Raw genomic sequence first — 27230 nt, 5'->3', positions numbered from 1 at the left:
GATAGCTGGCACACTCAAAATATCCAAATCAAGCACTGAAAATCATTTGCACCAGCTTGGTTATGTTAACTGCTTTGATGTTTGGGTGCCACATAAGTTAAGAGAAAGAAAACTTCTAACCGTACTTCTGCATGCGATTCTCTACTTGAACGTAACGAAAACGTTCCGTTTTTAAAACAGATTGTGACAGGCGATGAAAAGTGGATACTGTACAATAATGTGGAACAGAAGAGATCGTGGGGCAAGCAAAATGAACCACCACCAACCACACTAAAGGCTGGATCTTCATCCAAAGAAGACAATGTTGTGTATATGGAGGGAGTGGAAGGGAGTCCTCTATTAGGAGCTCCTTCCAGAAAACCAAATGATTAATTCCAACAACTACTGCTCCCAGTTAGACGACCTGAAAGCAGCATTTGACAAAAGCATCCAGAATTAGTCAACAGAAAACGCATAATCTTCCATGAGGATAACGCAAGACTGCATGTTTCTTTTCTTTTTTTTTTTTTTTTTTTTTTTGCATGTTTCTTTGATGACCAGGCAAAAACTGTGACGGCTTGGCTGGGAAGTTCTGATTCATCCGCTCCTTCAGATTTCCATTTATTTAGATCTTTAAAAAATTCTCTTAATGGAAAAAATTTCAATTCCCTGGAAGACTGTAAAAGGCACCTGGAACAGTTCTTTGCTCAAAAAGATAAAAGGTGCTGGGAAGACGGAATTATGAAGTTGCCTGAAAAATGGCAGAACGTAGTGGAACAAAAGGGTGAATATGCTGTTCAATAAAGTTCTTCGTGAAAATGAAAAATGTGTCTTTTTACTTAAAAACTGAAGGTACCTTTTGGACACCCCAATATGATAGGAAAGGTAGCAGAACACAGTACTAAAAACACAGAATCAGAAATTACAGGTTCCAGTTTGCCACTAATGTTCTGTGTAACCACTGCAAAATCACTAACCACTCTTTGATCCAGAATTCACACTAGCACAATGAAGGAGCTGAGCTGTGAGACCATCTCTCAAGTCAAGTCTATCTAAAGCAGACTGATTAAGTAACTTGGATGCAGAGCTAGGCATAGACTCTCCTGGCTACATGTGGAGAGTGGGGCTAAGTGCAAACAGCTATTTTATATATCAATAGATCACATGAAGAACAGATTGTCAGAGCTCCCAGAGAACGGACCTTGGACTCTCATAAGAGTCTTACGAGAGTGAGTCAGCCACTCTCAGTTATATTCACCTGATATGTCTCAACACATTACATGGCATAGGGCAGCCAGATAAGGCTGAGAATCTTAAAGCTGATATTACTTCAGTGCCAACTTGGATCACAGAAACTATATAAAAGAATTCAACAACAACAAAAAGTACCCATAAGAAGAGTCACCTTATTGAAACCATAGATTGTTTTCCTTCCACCTTATCCCACCTATAATAAAGTGGAAGTTCTTCTCCAAGTAATTTCAATAGAATGTGCTCCTGACAACAGAATTTTGGCTCATTCAACATTACATAATAATTTAACCAAGGCCTGCTACAAAGAAGCTGCTCACTAAATACAGAACAAATTAATCAATTTACTAACTAGAGAAATTAAATAAGGGAGGGAATGGAAAGAGAAGGTAGGGGAGAAAAGAGAGAAAAGGGGAAAGGGCAAGAAAAGGAAAAGGTGAAGGGAAAGTGAAAAAGAAAAGAACGCTAAATTTAAGTCCTGCCCCTCACTCCCACCTAAGAACTTCAGGCAGAGTTATACATTCCTACCAGCACAACCCGTACCAAGCCCCCAACCTCCAAAAAAAAAAAATCTCCCAAGAGCTTGGTCCTTTTTCTCCCACAGGACTGATGTACAGAAATAACAGACTTTTGACCGTCTCAACATAGCCTACACCGGCCGACATCACGACTTTCCTTTCAGGGAGGCAGCCACACAGGGATCATCAGCACATTTAGCTAAGTTGGTCCCCAAAGCCCTCTTTTCATACTCCTGGGACACGGAAATGAAGATTCCCTTCCACTCCCGTGTATTTAAGATACCTAGTATATCCTTGTGAGGATGATTAAAGACTAGCATGATATGGTGCACATTTTCAATCCAGCTGTTGAGCCAGGAGGGATAGAGGGCCTTGTCTCCAAGATGGCTAACTGCCCAGCTGGCAAAGATAATGGCCACTGGATACCTGTGGAGATTATCCTCTCTCTCCCAACCAGGGGTGCCCAGAATAATTAGGTTATATACACACATATACACCAGCCCCATGTATTTTTAGTTCTTTGGTAACAGAACTCTCTCCCTTAAAACAGAAATCTATTGTTCAACTTTTATATATTTTCAAGAATTAATTATGTACACATATGTAGGTAACTACTTTAACAAACCCTTCAATGTTTTATTAGAGCAGTAGTTATAAAAGATCATAGACTACTACATAATTAGGACTTCTAGCATCCAATGATGAAGAAAATACAAGAAAACAAAAAAAGCTACGATTATTTCAGTGTTTTTTAAACTAGATACCATCAATTACAAAACAACTATACAGTCTGAAACAACAGCAGGTACATTCATATGCATTTGTTTTTTCAGGATACAAACTAAGTTAGGCTGTACAACCCCTCCCCAGCCCACAGCCCATACATTGGGGATCACTGGAATTAGAGTCTAAAAGAAATTACAGTACTGAAAAAACAAAGGACTGTATTCACTGAATGCTTTCCCTTATACAGAAAGAATAATAAAAGTATTTAAAATGTGGATGGAGCAGTGTAGCAAAGAACAGTCCTGACAGTATTCTAGTAGACTCAAAGTCTCCAACTGCAAAACCACGTTAACAAGGTTTCCTGAATTACCAATATAAGGTCCAGTAGATACACAAAGCTGAAACAAATTAATCAAAGGTGCTTTTTAGAAGCTGTATTTTTCTAGTTATAATGTTTTTGTGCCTTAATAATAACTGCAGGGCTTCCCTGGTGGCACAGTGGATAAGAATCTGCCTGCCAATGCAGGGGACACAGGAGGTTCGATCCCTGGTCTCGGAAGATCCCACATGCCACGGAGCAACTAAGCCCAAGTGCCACAACTACTGAGACTGCGCTCTAGAGCCCGTAAGCCACAACTACCGAGCCCACATGCTGCAACTACTGAAGCCCACGCACCTAGAGCCTGTGCTCCGCAGCAAGAGAAGTCACCGCAATGAGAAGCCCACACACCGCAACAAAGAGTAGCCCCCGTTCTCCACAACTAAAAGCCCATGCACAGCAACGAAGACCCAGCCCAGCCAAAAATAAATAAAAAATAAACTAAAATTAAAATAATAATAATTTAAAAACTGCAAGAAATCATAGCAAAGACTTTTTAAAACAAACGTTTAACCTAGAGGGATGGGATAGGGAGGATGGGAAGGAGATGCAAGAGGGAGGAGATATCAGGATATATGTATATGTAGAGCTGATTCACTTTGTTATAAAGCAGAAACTAACACACCATTGTAAAGCAATTATACTCCAATAAAGATGTTTTTAAAAAAAAGAGAAATAAAATAGATTATTTTCCTTATAAATGTTTCCATTTGACAGATAAATGTCTATTTTTACTTTACATATATATCAGTCTCATTCTTAAATACATATGTATGTATACATGTATATGTATATACAGATAACATACAAAAAGGAAAAGTATTCCCTTAAAAATAACTGATTAAAGCAAAATTTTTAAAGCTACCAAAGAATAAGACAGCTAAATTTCTAATTATGTGAACTAAAAGAATCCATCAAGATATCAGAAAAAAAATACCAATCCTGGGCATTCTGAACAAATTTTTTTGTATCAGCATACTTAGCCTGATTATTTTTTTAATTCAATTACATACCAGTAAAAGAAAGCATGTATAGCTATCATTCATCTAAGAAAGGGAGGGGGAGAGTTATAAATTTATATAAACATTTGCTTATATTTTTTAAATATAAGGATATACAGAAAATTTTTTAAATGACGATCTATAAGGAATGGAGAAAATGGGGTAAAGGGGACAGGGATAAGAACGAGATGCTCTGAAAATACCTTGCTCTGTAGATCTGACTTTGTATCAGTATAAATATTTTACATATAAAAAGAATTTCAAAAGCAATCTCTAAAATTCAAAAGCAAAGTGAAATTTAAAAATCTAACTGTATATACTAACAATGTGGAATAACCATATAAAGAAAGCAAATCAAATGATTTTACAATATAGTAATTTTACTATGAATCATTGTTTCAGTAAAAAATAGTGTTGATAGTTCCACTAAAACGAACTAGGGCTATTGGAGGAATGGGTGATTCCAAGTCTGGAGCAGGAAATGAGTTTAAGATGGGCCTGGAACATTTTGCCATACCAAAAAGCTACCAAAGATTACTAAGAATATGTCAAAACTCAGCAGACAACCTGAAGAGGCTTCACCTGGCTAAAGATGGAATCAGTAACACTAACAACTGCAATGTATTGAAGCACTTCAGATATTTGAGTTCATGAAATCATAGAAATATTTTTAAATTTCACTGATCACCTTTGAAGGGTTCTAAAGAACCAACTCTTTTTGAAAAGTGGTAGAGAATTAGGCATTTATCAGGGTAATCAGAGAGTTGATGAAAAATCGGTTTCTCTTTAAGGAAAAAATCCATATAAGAAGAAGAAATGACAGAATATTGCCATATTGCAATCCCTAACATATTTAGGGATCTACCAGTCTAACACATGCAAGGGAGGGATGGGGGGGGGGGCAGAGAGAGAGAGGATGAAAGAGAGAGAGAGGATGAAAGAGAGAGAGAGAATATGAACCAGACATTACATGCCTCTTGAAATAAAAATACACATCGCCATCTATCAAAGAGTTTTGTGGGGTGGGGTGGGGGGACTCAAACCTGAATCTGACTGAGGAAAAGCAGAAGACTGAGAAAATGTTACATCATGGAGATGAACTTAGCAAAATTCAGACTGTGAGAAACACTAAAGGGCAAAAGACCCAATTCCTTCAACAAAGGGCAAAGGGAAAAAAAATAAAGAGAAGGAGGGAAGAGGAAGGTTGAGGAGAACCTGTGGATTAAAACTGCAATATGTAGAGCTTATTCAACTTGATTTTAACAAAAATACAGTGGAAAAAGGAGAAGAAGAATGAGGAGGGAAAGAAGGAAGAGAAACTGGGTAATTCTAAACATCTTCTGAATATTTAATGACATTAACAAGTTACTGCTTATCTTTTAGCTTAAATAATGAATGGTACCAGCTATTATGTTATAACAAAAAGAACCCTTATGTTTTAGAGATGCATGACGAAATATTTGAAGATGAAATCACGTATCTGGAATATGCTTCAAAATAATTCTGGAAGTGGACAGTAGAGGAAAAGTGAAAAAGGATATATAGACAAAATATAATTAGCCATGAGTTGGTAAATGTCTAAGCTGGGCGTGACAGAGGAAGTTCACTATACTAATCCTTCTACTTTTAATGTTCAAAATTTTTCACTAAAAATGTTTTTTAAAACACACACAATAATCACAAAATTCACTTACATGGTAAATGCACTTGCATTTCTTAAGGAACCAATGCAGGAAATAAACAGTGCACAAACATGCTACAGGTTCACAGCCCAGAGAATTAAACTGGGATTAAAAATTTCCTGTGATTAGTTGATAGCAGAGCAATATACACTTGGCTACTCAATTAAGAAAAAGATTCTTTTAAATATGGAACTACTGTGAGAAATGAGTTTTAATATCCTATTTTATGTGTGGGTTATGTATTTATTTTATATAAGAATTACTGCCTTTCAAAATAATTATTTGGAGGGGTTACACTGATCCTATAATAATTAGATAACCATGTATTGGGCCTTAGTTATACAAAGATGAATCAGGCAGTTTCTGCCCTCAAAACGCTCATAAACTAAAAAGGTAAAATACACATGTAATGATAACACAAATGTGGTAAGTGCCATAATAAAAAGTTACAAAGTGTTTGGGAATACAAAAAAGATAAATCCTCCAGAGCTTAAACAGTATTGACACTCCTTTAAAATTGGTTTCCAAAGGCAGTTTTGCAGTTGAACAAGAAAAATCAATCTCTTTTCTTTTCAGTTACCCACTTCTTTCCATCAAAATGGTATTACCCAAAATTACTCACTTGATTTACTGAAATTTTGTTAATTTCCAAAAATAAAAATTCCAAGTGAACAAAGATTCACAACTGCTAATGCTACATAAGAGTGTGCCACAGGGGAAGTACTCTTTCATTCAAAAGTAGGACAGAGAATATAATTTGTTTACTGAACTTTTACGCCCAATGCTCAAGGCTATTTATACTTTTATGTGTAAATATATTTAAAGATTCCATTTATAAATGGCAACAAAGTAAGTTGTGAGAGATAAATGCACTATTCAAGAGTTTCCAAAAACTACACATAACCAAAGCCAATCTTTTCAACAAATGGTGCTGTCACAGACATCCACAAAGAAAAAAATTAATCTAAGACATGGATCTTATACCTTTCACAAAAATTAACTCAAAATGGACACAGACCTAAATGTAAAACATAAAACTATAAAACTCCAGAAGAGAACTTAGGAGAAAACCTAGGCAACTTTGGGTATGGTGATGCATTTTTAGATATAACACCAGACATAATCCATGAAAAAAAATAATTGATAAGCTGGACTTCATTAAAATTAGAAGCTTCTCTGTACTTTCTCTGTACTTTCCTTTTAATTTTGTTATAAACCTAAAACTGCTCTTTTAAAAAAGTCTTTAAAAAAACTACATATAGGGCTTCCCTGGTGGTGCAGTGGTTGAGAATCCGCCTGCCAATGCAGGGGACACGGGTTCGAGCCCTGGTCTGGGAGGATCCCGCATGCCGCGGAGCAACTGGGCCCGTGAGCCACAACTACTGAGCCTGTGCGTCTGGAGCCTGTGCTCCGCAACAAGAGAGGCCCCGATAGTGAGAGGTCTGCGCACCGCGATGAGGAGTGGCCCCTGCTCGCCGCAACTAGAGAAAGCCCTGGCACAGAAGCGAAGACCCAACACAGCCAAAAATAAATAATAAATTAATTAATTAATTAAAAAAAAAAAAACTACATATAATCACAAATACAAGATGATTTTACAGCAGGAGAGAATGATAAGACAGCACCAGTCATGAATTATAATAAACTGATACACCATCATAGTCATTATCAATGCACAAAAGTATGAAACTGAATCGTCAAACTGCTCAAAATTCATTCAACTTTATTAAAATGTAAAGAAACCTATTTTTACATAATGTTAAAATTAACTATTTAGGGGCTTCCCTGGTGGCGCAGTGGTTAAGAATCCACCTGCCAATGCACGGGACACGGGTTCGAGCCCTGGTCCGGGAAGATCCCACAATGCCATGGAGCAACTAAGCCAGTGCGCCACAACTACTGAGCCTATGCTCTAGAGCCCACGAGCCACAACTACTGAGCCTGTGCTCTAGAGCCCACGAGCCACAACTACTGAGTCTGTGTGCCACAACTACTGAAGCCCACAAACCTAGAGCCCCTGCTCCACAACAAGAGAAGCCACCGCAATGAGAAGCCCACACACTGCAACAAAGAGTAGCCCCCACTCTCTGCAACTAAACAAAGCCCGTGTGCAGCAACGAAGACCCGATGCAGCCAAAAATTTTAAAAAATAAAATAAATTTTTTTAAAAAATGTGTCATTTAAAAAAAAATTAACTATTTAGATTCATTTCATAGATTTCATAATCTCTCATCTTAGAACAGGAAACAAGAGGTCAATACCTCTGATACAGAAAACCTTAAGAGAAACTATAAACATACACAAAATATGCCATCATGTAATTAAGGAAAATTGTTTGATGATCAGAATTTTAGTTGACATAATACATTAGCACATACTTCAACTACCTCCACCTAGACTCCCCTCCTCCCAAAGAAAATCACACTGTCTTTATTCAGGATACCTAGTGTATGAATTCCTCTCATAATCTAATCTAGTGTGGTCAAAAGCCAATTAGATCAAGAATCAACAATCAAATTCTAACATTTTGTGGCACCGTTTTTTAAATATAATTTTTACTTGTGAGATCTAATTTTTAAACAAATGGAATTTATTTACAAGGGAAAGTTGTTGCTAAAAGGGAACATGCACACTCAAAACTATGAAAGTTCCACTTGCAGGAATCATTACTTTTCCCTCCCATGGAGAACAAACAGAAAATCCAAAGGTCAGTTCCAACATATCTCCCTGATTTTCCTATGGAATGAGGAGATTTTCTATAAAAATTCTTTGACTCAACAAAAATAAATAAATACAGTAAGCCCTAACAAATTATACTTTGAGTACATTCAGTAAATCAGGTGTTCAGAACTTGAAACCCACCAAGTGACAGAAACATTATTCTTCACATGGGTTACATTCTGGTGGCAAAACACCAAAGCTGGGTGTGGGGATGGGGGTGGGTGTGTGTGTTTAATTTTGTACTTAAATATGCAATGATAAAATAATAGAAAAATATCCTCCCTAACTAAACACTCCAGTTTCAAGTCACTGATCATGGTGCTCAGGATCAAAACCTCAGCAAATAAGGAACTGAAGATAGGGAGGATTCATTACCAGAATACTTACTGCAGATGGGACAGGAGTCAGCCCATCTGATTTCATGACCCTTTATTACTCAATCGTCCAAATCAAGAGATTGAGCCTGTCTCCTTTTCCACTACAGTCTTCTGAGGCTTCCAAGTCAAGTTTCCTCTCCTACCCTAGTATGCAATAGAACCAAACACACCTCAAATATCTCAGTAGGTGATGATGGTCGGTCTTTGTTACAAAGAATTTAATGTTTGAGAAAGGGATCAAAAACTGCCAGCATAGTATTTTTTTTAATTCTGAATAAACATTTTTTAAAAATCACATTAAAAATCAGGATTTCTGACTTTTCTTGAAAAACAGAAAAACCTGGCATCAGTGGAATCACCTCCCTGAAAGGCAATAATGGAATGAAGCTGAGTGGCAACAATCCCCATGAAAATGAGCCACAAACTCCTCGGTAGTGCCACAGTCCCAAAATTTGCTATAAGGTGTACCTGATGTGAGTCCAAGATGTGATTTATCACCATAACTTTACAGTTGTTTTAATGAAAGAAGCAAAATATTTACCTGTATCTATGTTACTATCAGAAGAGGAAAAACAAAAGATAAACCAAGAAAGTAATATGTTTAAAAAATGGCAGACAACCTATTTCTTAGTGGAAGTAAAGTTAGAAATACATATCCCCATTTCATGAAGAGATGTGAATTCACATTAAGCGTTTCCTTTTCCCTAGTGTAGTCTGACAACAGACACTTCAAAGAGGAATAAACTAATAGCCTCAAGAAGAATCCAGTGGAGTAAAGAATGGAAGGAACAAATAGGGGCTGCAAAGGGGAAATTTCTGAAATCTGTTAAAGTGGGAAAGAATAAAAGGAAATTAAAGAGATCAAAGAAAATTTCTACTGCTTTGCAAGTATACCAGATTATCTTTAAGCAGAAGAAAGCCTGCAATGCCCAGGATTCTGTTTTCACTCTCCTACAGTCTTACTATATATGCAATCCCTGAGTAATCTTGTTTTCTAATCTACCACTTTTAACTACCTCATAACGTACCATGACTTCCAAAACTGTGCCTCCAGCCCAGATATACCTCCTGAATTTCTAACACTTATATTCAACAGCATACTGAACGCTTCTGCCTGAATTTCTCATGGGTACCTCAAACTCATCGTGTCTAAAATTAAACTCATTCCATACCCCAATTTCCTATATTCCCTCATTTAAATTAAAAGGAGGAGACGTCGACATAGAGAATGGACTTGAGGACACAGGATGGGCAGGGGGAAGCTGGTGAGAGTAGCATCGACGTATATACACTACCAAATGTAAGATAGATAGCTAGTGGGAAGCAGCTGCATAGCACAGGGAGATCAGCTTGGTGCTTTGTGACCACCTAGAGGGGTGGGATAGGGAAGGTGGGAGGGAGGCTCAAGAGGGAGGGATATGGGGATATATGTACGCAGATGGCTGATGCACTTTGTTGTACAACAGAAACTAACACAGTATTGTGAAGCAAGTATACTACAATAGAGATGTATTGAAAATAATTAATTAATTAATTAATTAAAAGGAGGCATCACTGCCTATCCAATCACTGAAAAGAGAAGTCGTAAGAGTTACCTTGAACTGTCCTCTTAGAACTCTCACATCCAACTAATTAGTTATATTTTACATCTTAAATATCTCTTGGGGCCCTCCTCACCACCAAAGCCTTATACAAGACCTTCATTACAGCCTGCAAGACTACAATTCCTGCCTCTCCTCTGTTACATCCTCCTCACTACCAAAATGACTTTTGAAAAAAGATTCTGAAATACCTGGCTTTTTCGTGAGTAGGACCTGTTCTCTTGCTTTTGTTCTCTAGGATGGATCACATTTCCGCTCTAGCAAAATCTCTACCAAGTTCCCTTCAAGAACCAGATCAAATTTATATCTGCCATAAAGCGAGTCTTCCCTCATAGGCACCTCTCCCTCTTCCCAGATACAATGTTCAGTCCTTGCATTCTCTGCCTCCACTGCACTATTTAAAGCTCTATAGTAATTATTCATGAATATCTGCTTTTTGTAAACTAGAAACTTCTTTCATTCATTGGTCAAACATTTATTAAAGTCTAGCATGTGCCCCCTATAGCCAGGCTCTGCAAGTAAAGGATTGTTCTGGGTCTCAAGAAGCTCACAATCTTGTGGAGGAAGAGAATTACATATAAAATTATAAAACAATAGAGTAAGAAAAATGATAGACATGCATCAGCTATTACAAGGCACTAAAAAGAAGGAGCAGGTAATCTGACCCAGCCTGAAGGGGAGGAGGGCCGGCAAATCAGAGGAAGCATCCTGAAAAAGGTAACACCTAAGATTAATTTTAGAGGATAACAGGACACAGCCAGGTGAAGAAGAGGGCAACTGATAAAGAGAAGACAACAGGAGTAGGCACTGAAGCAAGAAACAGTGTCCCATGGGGAAGCCACTGAAGGTTGTTTTTAAAAGGTAGATTGTGAGAAGCATATGGAGTGTTCAAGTTAAACCATTCTGTCAATTATGTGCAAGATTTGAAATAGGCAGGAAAACCTATGAAGAGCAATTACAGTCATACTATCTAAAAGCCAGAAACAGGTCAGTAGTAGTGGGGATGAACAGACGTCTGCATAGTAGAGAGATATCTAAATGACCCGATCAACAGGTCAATAGATTGCATGGAGCATGACAAAGAGCCATCATCACAGCTCTTTAAGCTTGAGTAGTATCTGGCTGAACAACTAGTCACCCCAAACAAGATACAAGAAAGAAGGCTGGGGGATGGCAAGTTTGTTGTTTTGTTTTGCGGATGAAGAAGTGAAGTTCAGTATGGGACATGTTCCGAGCAAAGATACATACAGATCTCAAGTGAAGACAGACAGCAAGCAAATGGATATAGTGATACAAGTTATTTTCAAAGGAATACTCAGGACTACTGATACACAGAATCAGAATTGATTACCACACAGATAGTCATCTAAAAAAATGAGAATGAAGTAGATCATGAAGAGAGTCACTAAGTCAAGGATGAAATACTGGTAACATCAACATTTTAAGAGGCAGAAAAAGAGAATGAACCTCATGAAGATGACTGAGAAGGTAAGCTTAGAAAGGTATAAAAAGAGCCAGTAATGGATGGTGTCCTAAAAGAATGATCTACAGGTCCAAAACCAGGAGAACAGTTCAGTAAGATAAAAGCCAATAAATGTCCAGAGGATTTGACAACTAGAAGGTACCTGTTGGTATTACTGAGAGTGACATCTGTAGAGTAGTGAGTACAAACCAGACTGCAGTAGTTTAGGGGTGAGTGGGAACAGAGTTGTATATATGTTAGGCTCTAGGGAAGGATCCAATAAAGAGTACAAGTAAGATAAGGTATGACTCATAGGGCAGCAGGTGAAAGAAGCAACGGTACAAAGAGAGTCTGACCTCTAATAATTTCATTAGAGACAGCTCAGCTTCCAAAGCATAGAATTCTTTAAGGGCAGAGAAAATACCATATTCAACTTTATCTGCCCATAGCTAGCAAAATTCCTGGAGCATAATACAAACTCAAAGATTCTGTGATATGCATGAATGACCAAGGGCAGCAGGGCAGGGGGAGACACACTAAAAAGAAATACTCCCTAGAAGCATGTATCTCTTGTATTTCCACTCTTAAGAGTTACTACTTTAGAGATTTATTTACATTTAAGGAACTTAAAAACGCACAAATGTATGGGATATAGAGTGATATACCATGATAGTCTGTTCAGTCTTTGCCATTCAAATATAATATCTATTTAGTAGTTTACTAGACAACTAAAAATGAAATCAGTAATTGCTACATACTATAAAAGGTATGTGCCTATCCCATCCTCTCATCCACAGCCCTGAAAATGATATCATTCTGTCTACTGCCCCATCCCCAACCTTGTCTACACCAGGAATGTATACCTGACATAGAGACAGCCAATGCATACTTTGGCTGTATACTGAGGCAGACAATGTACACTCTGTGAGACTGGGCTCCATCAGTGATCTGAGCTAGACCCTCTCTCGGTAATCTGAAAAGTTAAAAACTGTTGCCAGCCAATGGTGGACACTGAACCTGAAAAAGGATATATATGTTCTGGGGCTGGAGTAGCCATTTTAAGGGGACATACAGGCCAACTGGTAAGCAAGGAAGCCAACCGAGAAAAACTGAAATGAGGCAGATACACTCTGAAAAGCCAAGATGAGAGACTGTGCTTCCCTGAAAGAGAGAGAACTGAGACTTTGGTCAGCTTTTTAGTTCCCACAGGACCAGCTACATTCCATTTTACTTCCCTGGATTTTCCCTTTTATGTGAGGTAACTGGGGTATATTTCTATTCCTTACACTCCAGAGTCACCACTGGAAAAACTCCTAAACAAGATTAGATAAATGCCAACAATACAAAAGTAGTTTTTGTTTCTTTAAGTCTAAACAGATACTACACACTGTAACACAAAAGTAGTTAGGAATTCTAATCCTAGCTGGTTTCTACTCCTAGCTCTGCTCAAAGTTCATGTGAACCTGAGCAATCAAAATGTCTCTCAACCTTTGTTTACTCACTTCTAAAAGGAACTGGATTATAGACTTCTTATATATACTTAAATGGCTTAAAAATTAACTTGAGATGATAGTGTGAGCGGTGTGTGTATGTGTATATACAACAAATTCAAAGATATACTCAAAGCAACTCGATGTCTTTCGTGAATTTCTGTAACTGCAAGAAGAATGTAAACTTGGAGTATAAAAGGGCTCTTTCCTAAAACCCTTAACTGGATTATATGTAATACATTATTTTGCTATTGAGATCATCACTAAGTCTACCAGAAATCCAAAAAGCAGTACCTGAAACAAATGTAGTATCTATGTGAAAATATGAAACTGCCGTTCAGGACAAAGTACTCATCTACTACACTGCCTCCCTTCTTGGACTTCTTAAAAATGCCTACCTACTATGGTTTAAACCATCTTCTGAGGGACTCCTTAAGTACAGATCACCATGCTCTGAATTATAAGAATGACCCCCACCACACTGGGCCACAGTTACAAGGGCGGATTTCTAAGGCTGGTTTACTGGTCTGTGAGACAGCCTGACAGAATAGCTCTATCAAATAATATAGGTAACCCAGAGTAACTGGTGACTCTGATCTGGCCAATAAAGTCTTCTCTTGGGACTGTCAGTTGATGGTGATGGGAATAAAAGTAGCAGTGAGGCAGTAACAGAGTCAGTCAGGATGGCACAGCACCAGCACAGGCACTTACAAAAGCCTAATGCTAGGAGCGCCACAGGTTACCCACGTAGCTAGATCTGTATTATATATATTGTACATGACCTTCTGGTGGCCAGATATGTGCTGTACCCATAACTCCAGTCTACATCTCAATCTATCTGAAACCATGCAAGGCAGCCGTTTCTGTTGTATTGTGAAGTCTGGCTATCTAATAAGGCTCTTCTTTCACTGATTTCACCACTACTTTATAATAAAATTCTTGTCGCCTAAGGGGTTATTCCAGAATTCCTCTGTGCCTTACATCCTTAAAAAAAAAAGTCTACCATACCTAATACTTTTCAAAAAACTAAATGCATTCTATGTACCTTTTAGTAGGTCTCTATCTTCTAAAACTAAAGAAATAAAAATAATGACCTTCAGATTCTTTCCTCAGTACTACAGATGTAAGTTTATACTCTGTTTTCTCTGTTAACAGAAAAACTCAATTAGATCTTCCAGAGCTGACATTAGCTTCTTAACTCTTTTTTCTTTCTTGGCAAACATAATTTAGTGAGGGTCATTTTATGATAAAAAACAAATTAAAAATGAAATATTGAAAGAAATAGGCAGACTTCAATAATGTCAGAAGGTCATTATTTAGTCCAAACTAAATCAAAATTAGCCTTATCTCAAAAACCTCAGATAGCTGATGACTATTTAACTTATCTTAAACCATTTACTTTAAATTTTCTACAGTATCCATTTATCAAGTATAATACAAGGTACTATTTTCATAAAGATGTTATAGTGATGGATGGCCCCCAAATGTAAAGAGACTCAAAAAACAATTCCCAAACCCTTGGCAAAAGTAGAAGACAAAGAAATGTGACCTGCACTAAAGTCACTAAAGTTAAAACCTATAAATAACTTCTTGAAGGTACCCAAGACTATTTGTTACTGTTTTTCCCTATTTTTTCTTTTTCATTATTTTCATTTTATCTTGCACAGTAAATAGATTTACATTTACTTAGACCTCTAAAACCATTCTCTGGGTTCTAAGAACATAAATATAGTGAGAGAAAAGAAATGAAGGAGCACAACTTCACCTCAGTTTGAATGAAATGAACAAAGCAAAATCATGTTCAATAAACAAATAAACCACTGGAACAGAGATAAACAAACCCGTTTGAAAAATCTACTGTATAAAATGTACTAAATAAGAGTTGATATCCTAAAAAAACAACAACAAAAAACTGATCTTTGGCTCATTTTCTTTTTCAAGTCACCATGATCTTACATAGGAGAGTAGAAGGGAAACAAATAAACAAACAAAACTGGGATATGTAAAATGGTACAGCCATCGTATAAAATGGTTTGACAGTTACTCAAAAATTTAAACATACAATTACCATATGACCAAGAAATTTCACTCCTAGGTATATATCCAAAAAGACTAAAAACTCAAACAAATACATATACATACATGTTCACAGCAACACTATTCACGATAGCCAAAAGATGAAAATAGCCCAAATGTCCACTAATGAATGAATGGATAAACAAACTGTGGTCTCTACTTACAATAGAATATTTATTATACAATCATAAAAAGGAATGAGGCAGTACTGATATATGCTACAACATGGATAGCACATCATGCTAAGTGAAAGAAGCCAGGCACAAATGGTCAAATACTGTAAGATTCCATTTATATGAAATACCCAGAAAAGATAAATCCATAGAGACAGAACGCAGAATGGTGGCTGCCAGCTGCTGGGAGGAGAGTAAAATGGGGAGCAAGTGTAATTCGGGGTGATGAAAATGTTCTGAAACTAGATAGAGGTGGCGGCTACACAACTTTGTGATTGTACTAAATGCCAATGAATTGTTCACTTTAAAATGGTAACTTTATGTTATGTCAATTTCAATTTCACACCAATTTTTTGAAAACTTAAAAAAAAAAACTGGGTCAGTTGTTAGAAGACACAATTTCTAGACCCAGGTTCTAGGCCAGCCACTTATAGCTGACCTCTCTGAGCCTCAATTTCTTCATCTGTAAACGGGTTGGGAACAGATGATATCCAAGCTTCCTCTCATTAACTGGTGCTCTATATCTGCAGCTCTGAATTTTTAAAGAATTGTATCATATAGGAATATATCTGAAAAACAAAGCATGAAGTACTGGTTAATTTCTCAGCAAGTTTTACAGGAAAGTCATTAGAAAGTTTAACAAAATTGCTTCTCCTAATGACTTTAAATAAAGTGGACATAAACATTAAAAGGCACGTCAATGAAGGCAATTCTGCAAGAAGTAAAACTAATGTGTTCTAAGATTGTAATTCTCTAGTAGTCAAGCTATATCCAAGGATACAAATTAGAGAATCTAACCACAATTATAAATAAACAAATAAATTAGATGAAATTTGAGAATCTAAAAGAAAGACTGGATTAAATAACTCTCAGGCATTTTCCCCTAATATCAATTCTTTCAGGCTTTGAGAAGTGCTGAGAATCATGTAATCTGTGGTCACTGAATGTGGGTAGTCTATATTCCGATTTAGAGTTAATCTATATACACCTAAAATAAGGTAAACCATAAAAACTAAAGAGCCTAACTAGTGTTCTCATGACGCTACTTCTACAAGTTAGCAGACTAAAGCCACATAAGCAAGCCAAAATTTTCCTCAGGAAGAAGCTTTGGATATACTCTAACATAATAAATGTTGAGCTGAGTTATCAGAATTTACCACCATACAGTATAGCAGAAATAATTTTGGCCTAGAAAATTTAAGCCAAATGATGTCAGCTGCCACAGCCAAAGAGAAATCTTATTAACATTCTTATGAATAGTCTAAATCTGTATTGGCAAAACTAAACTATGAAATGTCCCCACAAATGACTGAGACAACTGACTAGCTATGCAGAGTTTTTTAATAAATATCAACTGACTTTTAGAAAAATGAGTACCATTCATATCCACCTAAACATAGGTAAATCAATGAATGCAATCCAAAAAGAGAAAAGGAAAACAAGCACCATTTAGCATAATTGCTCCTCAGTTTTCATCTTGCTAATAAGCACATCTGAAAACTATGAATACAAAAGATACATATAAAAAAATACATGTCACAACCCAGCTGTTAAAAGCATCCTTTTGATGTAACCTAAATCCCTATGACCCATCATAGGTATCATATGCTTGGTGTCACAACCTCAAAAAGTTACTTTTACTTTCATAATTCAAACACATGTGAAATAACGTCACTGTATACAAAATCATCTAATTTTAAAAAGTACAAAAGCATTAATCATGGACATATATTTTGCTCAGTAAGGGCATATGGGTTTTAATTACTAGTTGACATGATATACTGTAATTATGCAAAAGTATATTTTCCACTAAACATACAATTTTCTTATTTCTAAATCAGGCTACTACCAAATTTACTACTTACCTTATTCTGACCAAAAATATATTAAAAATTTTTGATAATGTTTTTGAATGAACTCTTCATTCAAAAGTAATTCCACAGCTCATCTGCATAACTAGGGTAGCTCTTGAACTCTGCAAGTATTATACTTTAAAATGCTTTCTTTAATTTAAAAGAAATATAAATTTTCTGCACTCCATTGACAGTGATATCTGATGTTCTCATCTTCCAAGTTTAACAATGCAAAAAAATCAAGTTACATGTCAAATTAATCAAATGAGTTGCAGTAAACCAATTTATTCTGACAACAAATTTGAATCAGTGTAACAATTATAAATTTCTAGTCTCATATATAGTTTATACTTTAATCTAGGCTGAACGGTTTCTTTGTGAAACTGACTTCAATTCTCTATGCATAAAATTCTAATGTATAAATAAGGGAAGTTTGCGTAGATAATATACAAGGTCCCTTTTCACTGTTTCTAAGTCTATACCATTTCTTCAATGTTGAAAACAATCTGGAATTGGGCAATTGAAATTGTTCCTGAAAAGCATCAAGTGTAAAAAGTAAAGAAATAGCAAAGGCTTTGCCATTGTTAGGTACAGCAAAGTGTCAAACTCACACAAGCAAGCACGCTGCAGTGAGCAGAAGAGCTATGCTCTGCAGACCTAACCAAGCCTTGACACTCCAGAGCCTCCTCCTGCCAGTGTCACGACAAAAAAGACCAGGCCCCTAACCGCTCACCTAGGAGCCTGTGGAACAGCAGCATGAAACGCTGGGCCTCCCCATGGATATTATGCAACCAATCCAAACCCCTTAACAAAGAGAAGAATACAAAAGCTAGAACTTCCTATTAAGTTCAACCCCAGGTCTTAAACCGACTCCTGAGAGCCACTCACCCAACTCCCAACTTTCATCCACCATGGGACTGCGGAATGTATTTTCCAGACTAATTGTGAACCCACTATGCCCTGTTATCTTTGGTCACTACCAAAAGAAAAATTTATTGCCGTTATCAGTCCTCTCCTGTACTCTAACCACTGTACTGTTCTTGTTTTTTTTTTCCTCCTTTACCCAACCTCCCACTGCTTACCTTCCTCCCAAAACCTCCCTCTAGGTTTACTCTGCTCCAGGGTAAAAATAAATGGACCTATATCATCAACAATTTCACTGTTTGCTTTAAGTAAAAGCTGCTTCTCCTGCCTCACTCTCAAAGGTTGCTTATTCTTTCATTTATCATGTACTCCAACTTCATGATGCAGGGTCATGTTCCTAACCATAACTCCCAGCCAGTATCCTGTAAAAAAACAGAAAACAAAAAAAAACAAAACCCTGTCACTGTGCAATTGCTGCACATTAGAATTCCCAGGGGCATTTTAAAGCCCCACTGCCCAGGTTACACCCCATACAAATTAAATCTGAATAGCTGAGGATGGGAGCTAGCCATTAGAATTTCCAACGTGCAGCAAAGTTAGGGTAAGAGCATTAGCAGTTTGTAAAGTTGCCCGGGTGATTCCAATATGCAGTCCCAGGTGCAAACCACTGATCCCCAAGGCATTCCTAATCATTCACTCAAAACTCCTGACATGCTTCTGTCCTAAGTACTACAGAACCTTGAATTATTTCAACATGCATCCACCCAACATTTTTTTTCTTTCTTTTTTTTTTTTGGCCACGCCGTGCAGCTTGTGGGATCTCAGTTCCCCAACAAGGGATTGAACCCGGGCCACACCAGTGAAAGCGCCCAATCCTAACCACTAGACCACCAGGGAACTCCCAACACTCTACTTTTAATATCATAAGCATTTCACCTCCACCGACATTCATTGCAAGTCCATTTTAGCCACTTTAAGACCACACTCCAGACTTCATCACCCTGTCTTCTCTGAATGGGAAATGTGAAAATTAACTACCTTCCTCTCTGATCACAATCTTCCAGTTCTAAATTAGTTAAACCTACTGCATCTATTTTTCATTATCATTCAGAATTGCAGACAATTCTACTTCCTCCCTACTTAGCCCACTTCTGCATTCATTTCCCTATCTAGACTGGACTCCACAGTTCACCATTTCAACCACTCTCTTGCCAATATCTTCATTTATCACATTACGTTGGAATCGTCTATTTATTTTCCTGTATATATCATATACCTAAGTCTCATGAGATCATAAAATGTCTATGTTTTATTCATTGATGTATTCCTGTTGACAAGTATAACATCTGGCACATCCAGTATACTCTGAATAAGTATATATCGAATCCACAGATCTTCTCAGTAGTCATCTAAGTCAATGTGATATACACATCAATACTTTTTCCTAGTGATAATCTTCACCAGATTACCTTCCTTTCTTATCATTAATTGGCACCTTAATACTTCAATTTCACTTGCCCTTTGTTTCTGTGTCAAATCAATTCAGTGAGCACATATCTATAAGGCAGAGGGAAGGGGAGAAGACACGAGTATAAAGTGTAACAATAAACACTACTGGAAAAATTAGATAAACACTTGAGAAACTTATAAAAGTGGGAAAAGATAATTTACAGCACCACTTTTAAGAGTAATTTTTTTAATTTAATGAAAATTTTCTCTCATGTGTATTAAATATAGAGAAAGGTATAGAAGTATGTACCCAGACTGCTTTTAAAACAGAAAAAGCAAATAATACTTTCACTTCTTACTAAATACACTTCTGCACTGGTTTACTTTTCAAGCAGCATGAACTTTTTTTTAAATATATATTGCAAATAATACTTTATTCTTTTTAGATTACACATACCACTTTTCCTACAAAAGACACACCATATCCTTAACTCATTTTATTTACATTCAATTAACAGTCATTTAAAATATTTAAGTGAATACACTATTATGGATGTTTATTTCTATCAAGCAACGATCATAAAGGCTGTCATAAAATTTGTACTCCACCAAGTGAAAAACATGAAACTAACGTCCTGTTTAAGAAAGCAAGACAAAACAATTGGTCAAATTACGGTAATAACGAGAGAATAGCTTAAAACACATAACCTTTAAAATAAATTGGAAAATCTTAAAAAACAGATATGTATTTGTATATTGTCAAAGTTTAATTAGGTAGTAAATAAAATTTTTAAAACGTTAATAAGTATAAAAGAAGGTGGAGATGATGAGAGCAGACACATTGCTGCAAGTGACTGTGAAGAGGCAGCGGGACCATAATCAGAGATGATCCTCATTCAAGACTGAGCTGTGATTCCTGGACATGTAGTGTTGCTGAAAGAATAAGCCGGCCTAGTTAGGAATCTGCAAAGTCAAGACCCAGAGACTAAGAATGTGCCGGGAGAAAAAATAATGGATAAGCACGCCAATAATCATGAAATAATAGAGCCAGGAATTCAGGAGAAGGTAAACAGATTATTACAGACAGAGAGGGCAGAACTAGAAATAAATAGTCTCTGCTTTTGGAGGATTCCTCCTCCTCTAGGGGGTACGGTTAACCATGAAAACACTCAAAGCATGGCAACTGAGGATTGGGACACTGCAAAATTTTAGGTTACTGTAGCTAGCTACTCCACTACAGAGCAGAGTGGTTTTTAATTATCTAGCGCTGCTACAATGTAAACCAAATGCCTCATCACCCTCAAATTCTCAGTAAAGTCTTCTACCAACACACACACATCTAAATATGGTAATAAAATTTAAGAAAAAAATTATTTTCTCAAAATTCAAGTTGGGGAAAACTATAATGGCTTAATTTCAACTCTCTTTTTATGTATTTAGTTTGTCTTGTTTATGTGATCCTTGATACCATTTCCTGAAGCTAATTACAGAAAATATATTACAAAATTTAATTATCTTTTGACACAAAAAGCACAATCAACAAAAGAAAAATAAATTGGACTATGTCAAAATTTTTAAATGCTGTGCTGCAAATGATACCCTCAAGAAAATGAAAAGCCAACCCATAGAATGAGAGAAAATATTTGTAAATCATATACCTAATAATGAACTTCTACCTGGAATATACAAAGAACTGTTAAAACTAAGAGGGACTTCCCTCCACAACTACTGAGCCCGCGTACCACAACTACTGAGCCCGAGTGCTGCAACTACGGAAGCCCACGCGCCTAGAGCCCATGCTCCACAACAAAAGAAGCCACCACGATGAGAAACCCGCGAACCACAATGAAGAGTAGCCCCCGCTTGCTGCAAATAGAGAAAGCCTGTGCGCAGCAACGAAGACCCAACGCAGCCAAAAGAATATATATAAAAATAAATTAAATAAATGAATAAATAAATAAAAACTGACTAAGAAATAAACAAATAATCTAATTTTAAAATGAGCACAAGATTTGAGTACACATTTCTCCAAAGAAGATAATATAAGTGGTCATAAAAAGCATATGAAAAAATGTTCAACATTATTAGACATAAGGGAAATGCAACTCAAATACACTACAAGATACCACTTCTCACCCACCAGATGGCTATAATCAAAAAGACAGATTATAACAAATATTCTTGAGAATGCAGAGAAATTAGAAGCCTCCTATATTGCTGGTGGGAAGAAAAATGGTGCAGTACTTCTGAAAACAATTTACAGTTCCTCAAAAGGTTAAACATAGAGTTACCATATGATTCAGCAGTTCCATTCTTAGTATATACCCTAGAGAAATGAAAACATGTCCATACAAAAACGTGTACACAGGTGTTCATAGCAGCATTATTGATAATAGCCCAAAGGTGAAAATAACCCAATATCCATCAATAAATGAAATAATACACAAAATGTGGTGCTTCTATACAATGGATTACTAGGCAATAAAAAGAAATTTGAAACACTGATGCATGCTACAATACGGATGAAACTTGAAAACATGTTAAGTGCAAAAAGCCAGTCACAAAGACCACACACTGTATGATTCCATTTATATAAAGCGTCTGTAACAGGCAAATCCATAGAGACAGACTTGTGACAGCCTGGGGCTCAAGGCAGGGAAGATTTGGGAGTGACAGCTAAAGGGTAAGGGTTTTTCTGTTTGAAGGTAATGAGTTCTACAACTTACTGTGGCAACAGATGCACAACTCTGTGAACATACTAAGAGCCACTGAACTGTATTCATGTATGGTATATAAATTACATGTCAATAAAGCTGTTTTTTAAACTACTACTTACTAAACAACAAAGAGAAGTACAATAAATAAGCAAAAGAGGCTGAAGTCCAGACACACAGATCAATGGAACAAAACAGATTCGAGATAAAAACAATTCTAGAGGGCTTCCCTGGTGGCACAGTGGTTGAGAATCTGCCTGCCAATGAAGGGGACACGGGTTCGAGCCCTGGTCTGGGAAGATCCCACATGCCGCGGAGCAACTGGGCCCGTGAGCCACAACTACTGAGCCTGCGCATCTGGAGCCTGTGCTCCGCAACAAGAGAGGCCGTGATAGTGAGAGGCCCGCGCACCGCGATGAAGAGTGGCCCCCGCTCGCCGCAACTAGAGAATGCCCTCGCACAGAAACGAAGACCCAACACAGCTAAAAATAAATAAATTAATTAAAAAAAAAAAAAAAAAAACAATTCTAGAAATAAGTATCTAAAAAAACAAAGTGCAGAAAAAGCACTATCTTTACTGCAGTGGTTCTCAGCCAAGGGCAATTATTCCCCCAGGAAACATTTAGCAATGTATGGAGACATTTTTGGTTATCAAAATGGGCGGTGGGTGTCACAGAGGCTAAGGATTTTGCTGTGTGCATCCTACACAGCATCCTAACGCACAAGATAATCATCCACAACAGGGAAGAGCAGAAAGAGGATGAGAAAGAGGAGGAGGGACTTCCCTGGTGGCGCACTGGTTAAGAATCCGCCTGCCAATGCAGGGGACACGGGTTCGAGCCCTGGTCCAGGAAGATCCCATATGCTGCAGAGCAACTAAGCCCTGTGCCACAACTACTGAGCCTGCGCTCTAGAGCCCGCGAGCCACAACTACTGAAGCCCACACGCCGAGAGCCCGTGCTCCACAACAACAGAAGCCACCACAATGAGAAGCCCGCACACCGCAACAAAGAGTAGCCCCTGTAACTAGAGAAAGCCCGTGCACAGCAACAAAGACCCAAAGCAGCCAAAACTAAAATTAATTAATTAATTATTTTAAAAAAAGAGCGGGAGGAAGAGGAGGAAGAAAGATGGCGAGATTATCGATTCTGGATTAAAAAGACACAACAATGATATTGCTGGATTAGATCCTAGTTCAAACTGGGGAAATCTGAATATACTATTAGATGATAATAGGGTATTACTGGTAATTTTATTAGGTGTAACAATACTGCTATAGTTATATCAAAAACATTCTTGGGAGATTCATGAGGGTATTTTGAGAAGTGACTTATAATATCTGCAGTTTACTTTAAAATGGTTCAGCTACAATATCAACATAAATGGCACATAGAGAGTCAGAGATAAAACAAATATAACAAAATTTGAACAAATCTGGGTAATTGGTACATGGGTGCTAATGGCAATATTTTTCAAAGTTTCTGTATGAAAATTTGCGTTATAAAAAATTGATAAAAATTATGAGTATTTTTCCCCTATAAAATACCTCACAACAGTACTAAAAATATGTAGAAAACAACTAAAACTATGTAGAATTTCTGACTAAAAAATGATAAATCATTGTATAATCTACGGACAGGAGAGCTCTTAAATGGCAAAATCTGTAGGAAAGGACTGACATTTCTGACAACATAAAATTAATTTTTATTAATATTAAAAAAATCCATTAAGTTAAATATATATACACTTGCAAAAATATATGCATCATATACAACAAAACATTAAAATCCATGAGTAAAGGGATGTTATAAATCATTAAGAAATAGACCAATACTCCAAGAAGAAAAATAGGATAGGAACAGACAATTCAAAACTGAAAATACAAATGGCCAATAAGCACATGAAAAATTATCAACCCCACTGGCAATCAAAGAAATTCAAACTTTTAAAGCAAGAATTTTTCACCTATTGATAGGCAAGGATGAAAAATTATTAAGTCAAATTTGTTCATGATAAAAAAAAGGCTAAGCATAAGATTAAAAAGTATAAAGTATGCTGCTGACATTTGTTTTAAATACAATTAATTTTTTTCTAAATGTCCTACTACGAGTACTTTATTATTTTTTTAATACATCTTTATTGGAGTATAACTGCTTCACAATGCTGTGTTAGTTTCTATTGTACAACAAAGTGAATCAGCCATCTGCATACATATATCCCCATATCCCCTCCCTCTTGAGCCTCCCTCCCACCTTCCCTATCCCACCCCTCTAGGTGGTCACAAAGCACCGAGTTGATCTCCCTGTGCTATGCAGCTGCTTCCCACTAGCTATTTTACATTTGGTAGTGTATATATGTCCATGCCACTCTCTCACTTCGTCCCAGTTTACCCTTCCCCCTCCCCGTGTCCTCAAGTCCATTCTCTATGTCTACGTCTTTATTCCCGCCCTGCCACTAGGTTCATTGTAGCACTATTTACATAGTCAGGACATGGAAGCAATGTAAATGTCCATCAACAGATAAATGGATAAAGAAGATGTGGCACATATATACAACGGAATATTATTCACCCATAAAAAGAAATGAAACTGAGTTATTTGTAGTGAGTTGGATGGACTCAGAGTCTATCATACAGAGTGAAGTAAGTCAGAAAGAGAAAAACAAATATTGTATGCTAACGCATATACACTGAATACAATTTTTAATATAGTATTCATCTATTTCTATTTTATTAAATATATTTAATAAGGAATAAAGCGGAATTTAAATGCTGCCTTCTGGGCATTTCCTATAATACTTAGGATTTTTTCCTCCACTGACTAATAATGAGTTATAATAATATATTTCTAAATAATGAGCCATCTTTGCATATCTGCAATGAATCTCAATTGTAGCAGTCTTCCTTTAATGTATAATGTAACATTAGTCTATTTTACTTATAATTTTTACTTGAATATTCTTAGATAAAATTGTTCTGTAAATTTATACTAAGATAGGAGGTTGCAAATGTATTTGTATACATGATCCCACTTTTTAAAAAAGTGTACAGGGGGCTTCCCTGGTGGCGCAGTGGTTGAGAATCTGCCTGCCAATGCAGGGGACACGGGTTCGAGCCCTGGTCTGGGAAGATCCCACATGCCACGGAGCAACTGGGCCCGTGAGCCACAATTACTGAGCCTGCACATCTGGAGCCTGTGCTCTGCAACAAGAGAGGCCGCGATAGTGAGAGGCCTGCGCACTGAGCTGAAGAGTGGCCCCCGCTTGCCACACCTAGAGAAAACCCTCGCACAGAAACGAAGACCCAACACAACCATAAATAAATAAATAAATAGAACTCAATTATTCTATACCCCAAACGAAAACAAATCTATTTAAAAAAAAAAAGTGTACAAATATAACACAGACCATTATTTCCCAAGAACTGAAGACAGAAATATTAATCGCGGTTGCTCTGGATGAAATTAGGAGCAATTCATGTTTTTTCATTATACTTTGTTTCAAATTTTTATAAGCATGAATCATTTTAAAAACTACTTGCCAGGAAAGCTATCTTCATTTGAAATGGAAAAATAATTAGTTGTAAATGCCTGCACAAAGAAAGGAGACCCCTATATAACCTACCTGAGGCTCAAACAAACAGAAACAAGTCTTTGAATTAAACTGACATCATCTCTCACAGGTTATGCTACTCCTGTACCTAGGTCAATGTATATGGATAAAGAAAAAAAAACTAGATTTCCACCAACAGTTTGTGAGAATTTTAAAAAGGTTGAAAATTATGTTGTTAGTAATTTTAATCATATTCTTAGAAATAATTAAACACACTAAAAATTGTATTTCTTCTAAGACATTTAACAACAAAAAATGATTTTTTTAATTACATTTAAATCATTCCTTTAAAAAGCTCTTTTTCTGAATAACAGAGTTCTAATTCATTACATTTCTTGAAACTACTACAGGAATATTTTAGTGAGGAAGGGAGCTTTATTCCACTATATTTTTCAAGGCCAGAAAGAAAACATCAAAAGGAAATTAAAATCTTGAATGCCCAGGTTTCTCAATAATTTTCCTCCTGTTCCATAAATATCTTGTTCTCTTTAGATTGTGTCACTTTAACACTACTAAAATAACATGTATTATTTTGATATAATACAGTATTGCACTTGGCATTTCTAACCCAATAATTTGTCTACAGCCTACCCACTCTGTTTGAGCCACATTACAGTAAGTACATAAAGATCTTCAGGGGCTTCCCTGGTGGTGCAGTAGTTAAGAATCCGCCTGCCAATGCAGGGGACACGGGTTCAAGCCCTGGTCCGGGAAGAACTCACATGCCACGGAGCAACTAAGCCTGTGTGCCACAACTACTGAACCTGCGCTCTACAGCCCACAAGCCACAACTACTGAGCCCACGTGCCACAGCTACTGAAGCCCGCGCGCCTAGAGCCCATGCTCCGCAACAAGAGAAGCCACCGAAATGAGAAGCCTGCGCACCACAGCTAAGAGCAGCCCCCACTCTTTGCAACTAGAGAAAGCCCGCGTGCAACAACGAAGACCCAATGCAGCCAAAAATAAATTAATTAAAAAAAAAAAAGATCTTCAAACACCAAGGCCATTCTCTATCATTACCTCATACTGAAAAATAAACTCAGTCACACAGCAATTCACCTTAAGCTCCTTTTACAAAAGTGAATCAGAAAGAATGAATTTAGTTTATACATTAGAAGACTGTCATTTACCAAAGTGTTCTCCACTATAGTACACAAAACTTTTACTACGGCAGTTAACTAGTGCAATGCAAGATAAAACAGGCCATATTCATAAGTGGCCCCCCCTTCACCTCATTCATATAAGACTGTAACAATACAAGAATAATAGTCCCAGTATTGACCATTCAACTTCTGCTTTTCCCCA

At 36.9% G+C, this 27230-nt stretch overlaps 1 protein-coding gene across 7 annotated transcripts in view; it reads right to left on the bottom strand.

The window, feature by feature from the left end:
* The window catches only part of SNX13 (sorting nexin 13), a 152177-nt gene that overhangs the window by 104923 nt on the left and 20024 nt on the right, over positions 1 to 27230 (bottom strand). Inside the window, exon 2 of one of the 7 annotated variants that reach the window (XM_082398217.1) lies at positions 15876 to 16005. The exons of the other annotated variants lie outside the window; for them this stretch is intronic. Within the exon in view, the coding sequence (XP_082254343.1) occupies positions 15876 to 15899 (24 nt within the window). The 5' untranslated portion in view covers positions 15900 to 16005. The remainder of the gene's footprint in view (positions 1 to 15875; positions 16006 to 27230) is intronic. 7 annotated transcript variants of the gene reach the window in all.

The sequence above is a fragment of the Balaenoptera borealis genome (assembly GCF_965194805.1).
Source record: "Balaenoptera borealis genome assembly, chromosome: 7".
Classification (NCBI taxonomy): Eukaryota; Metazoa; Chordata; class Mammalia; order Artiodactyla; family Balaenopteridae; genus Balaenoptera; species Balaenoptera borealis.
The sequence above is the reverse complement of the archived record's forward strand: the minus strand, read 5'-3'. Positions and strand labels throughout refer to the sequence as shown.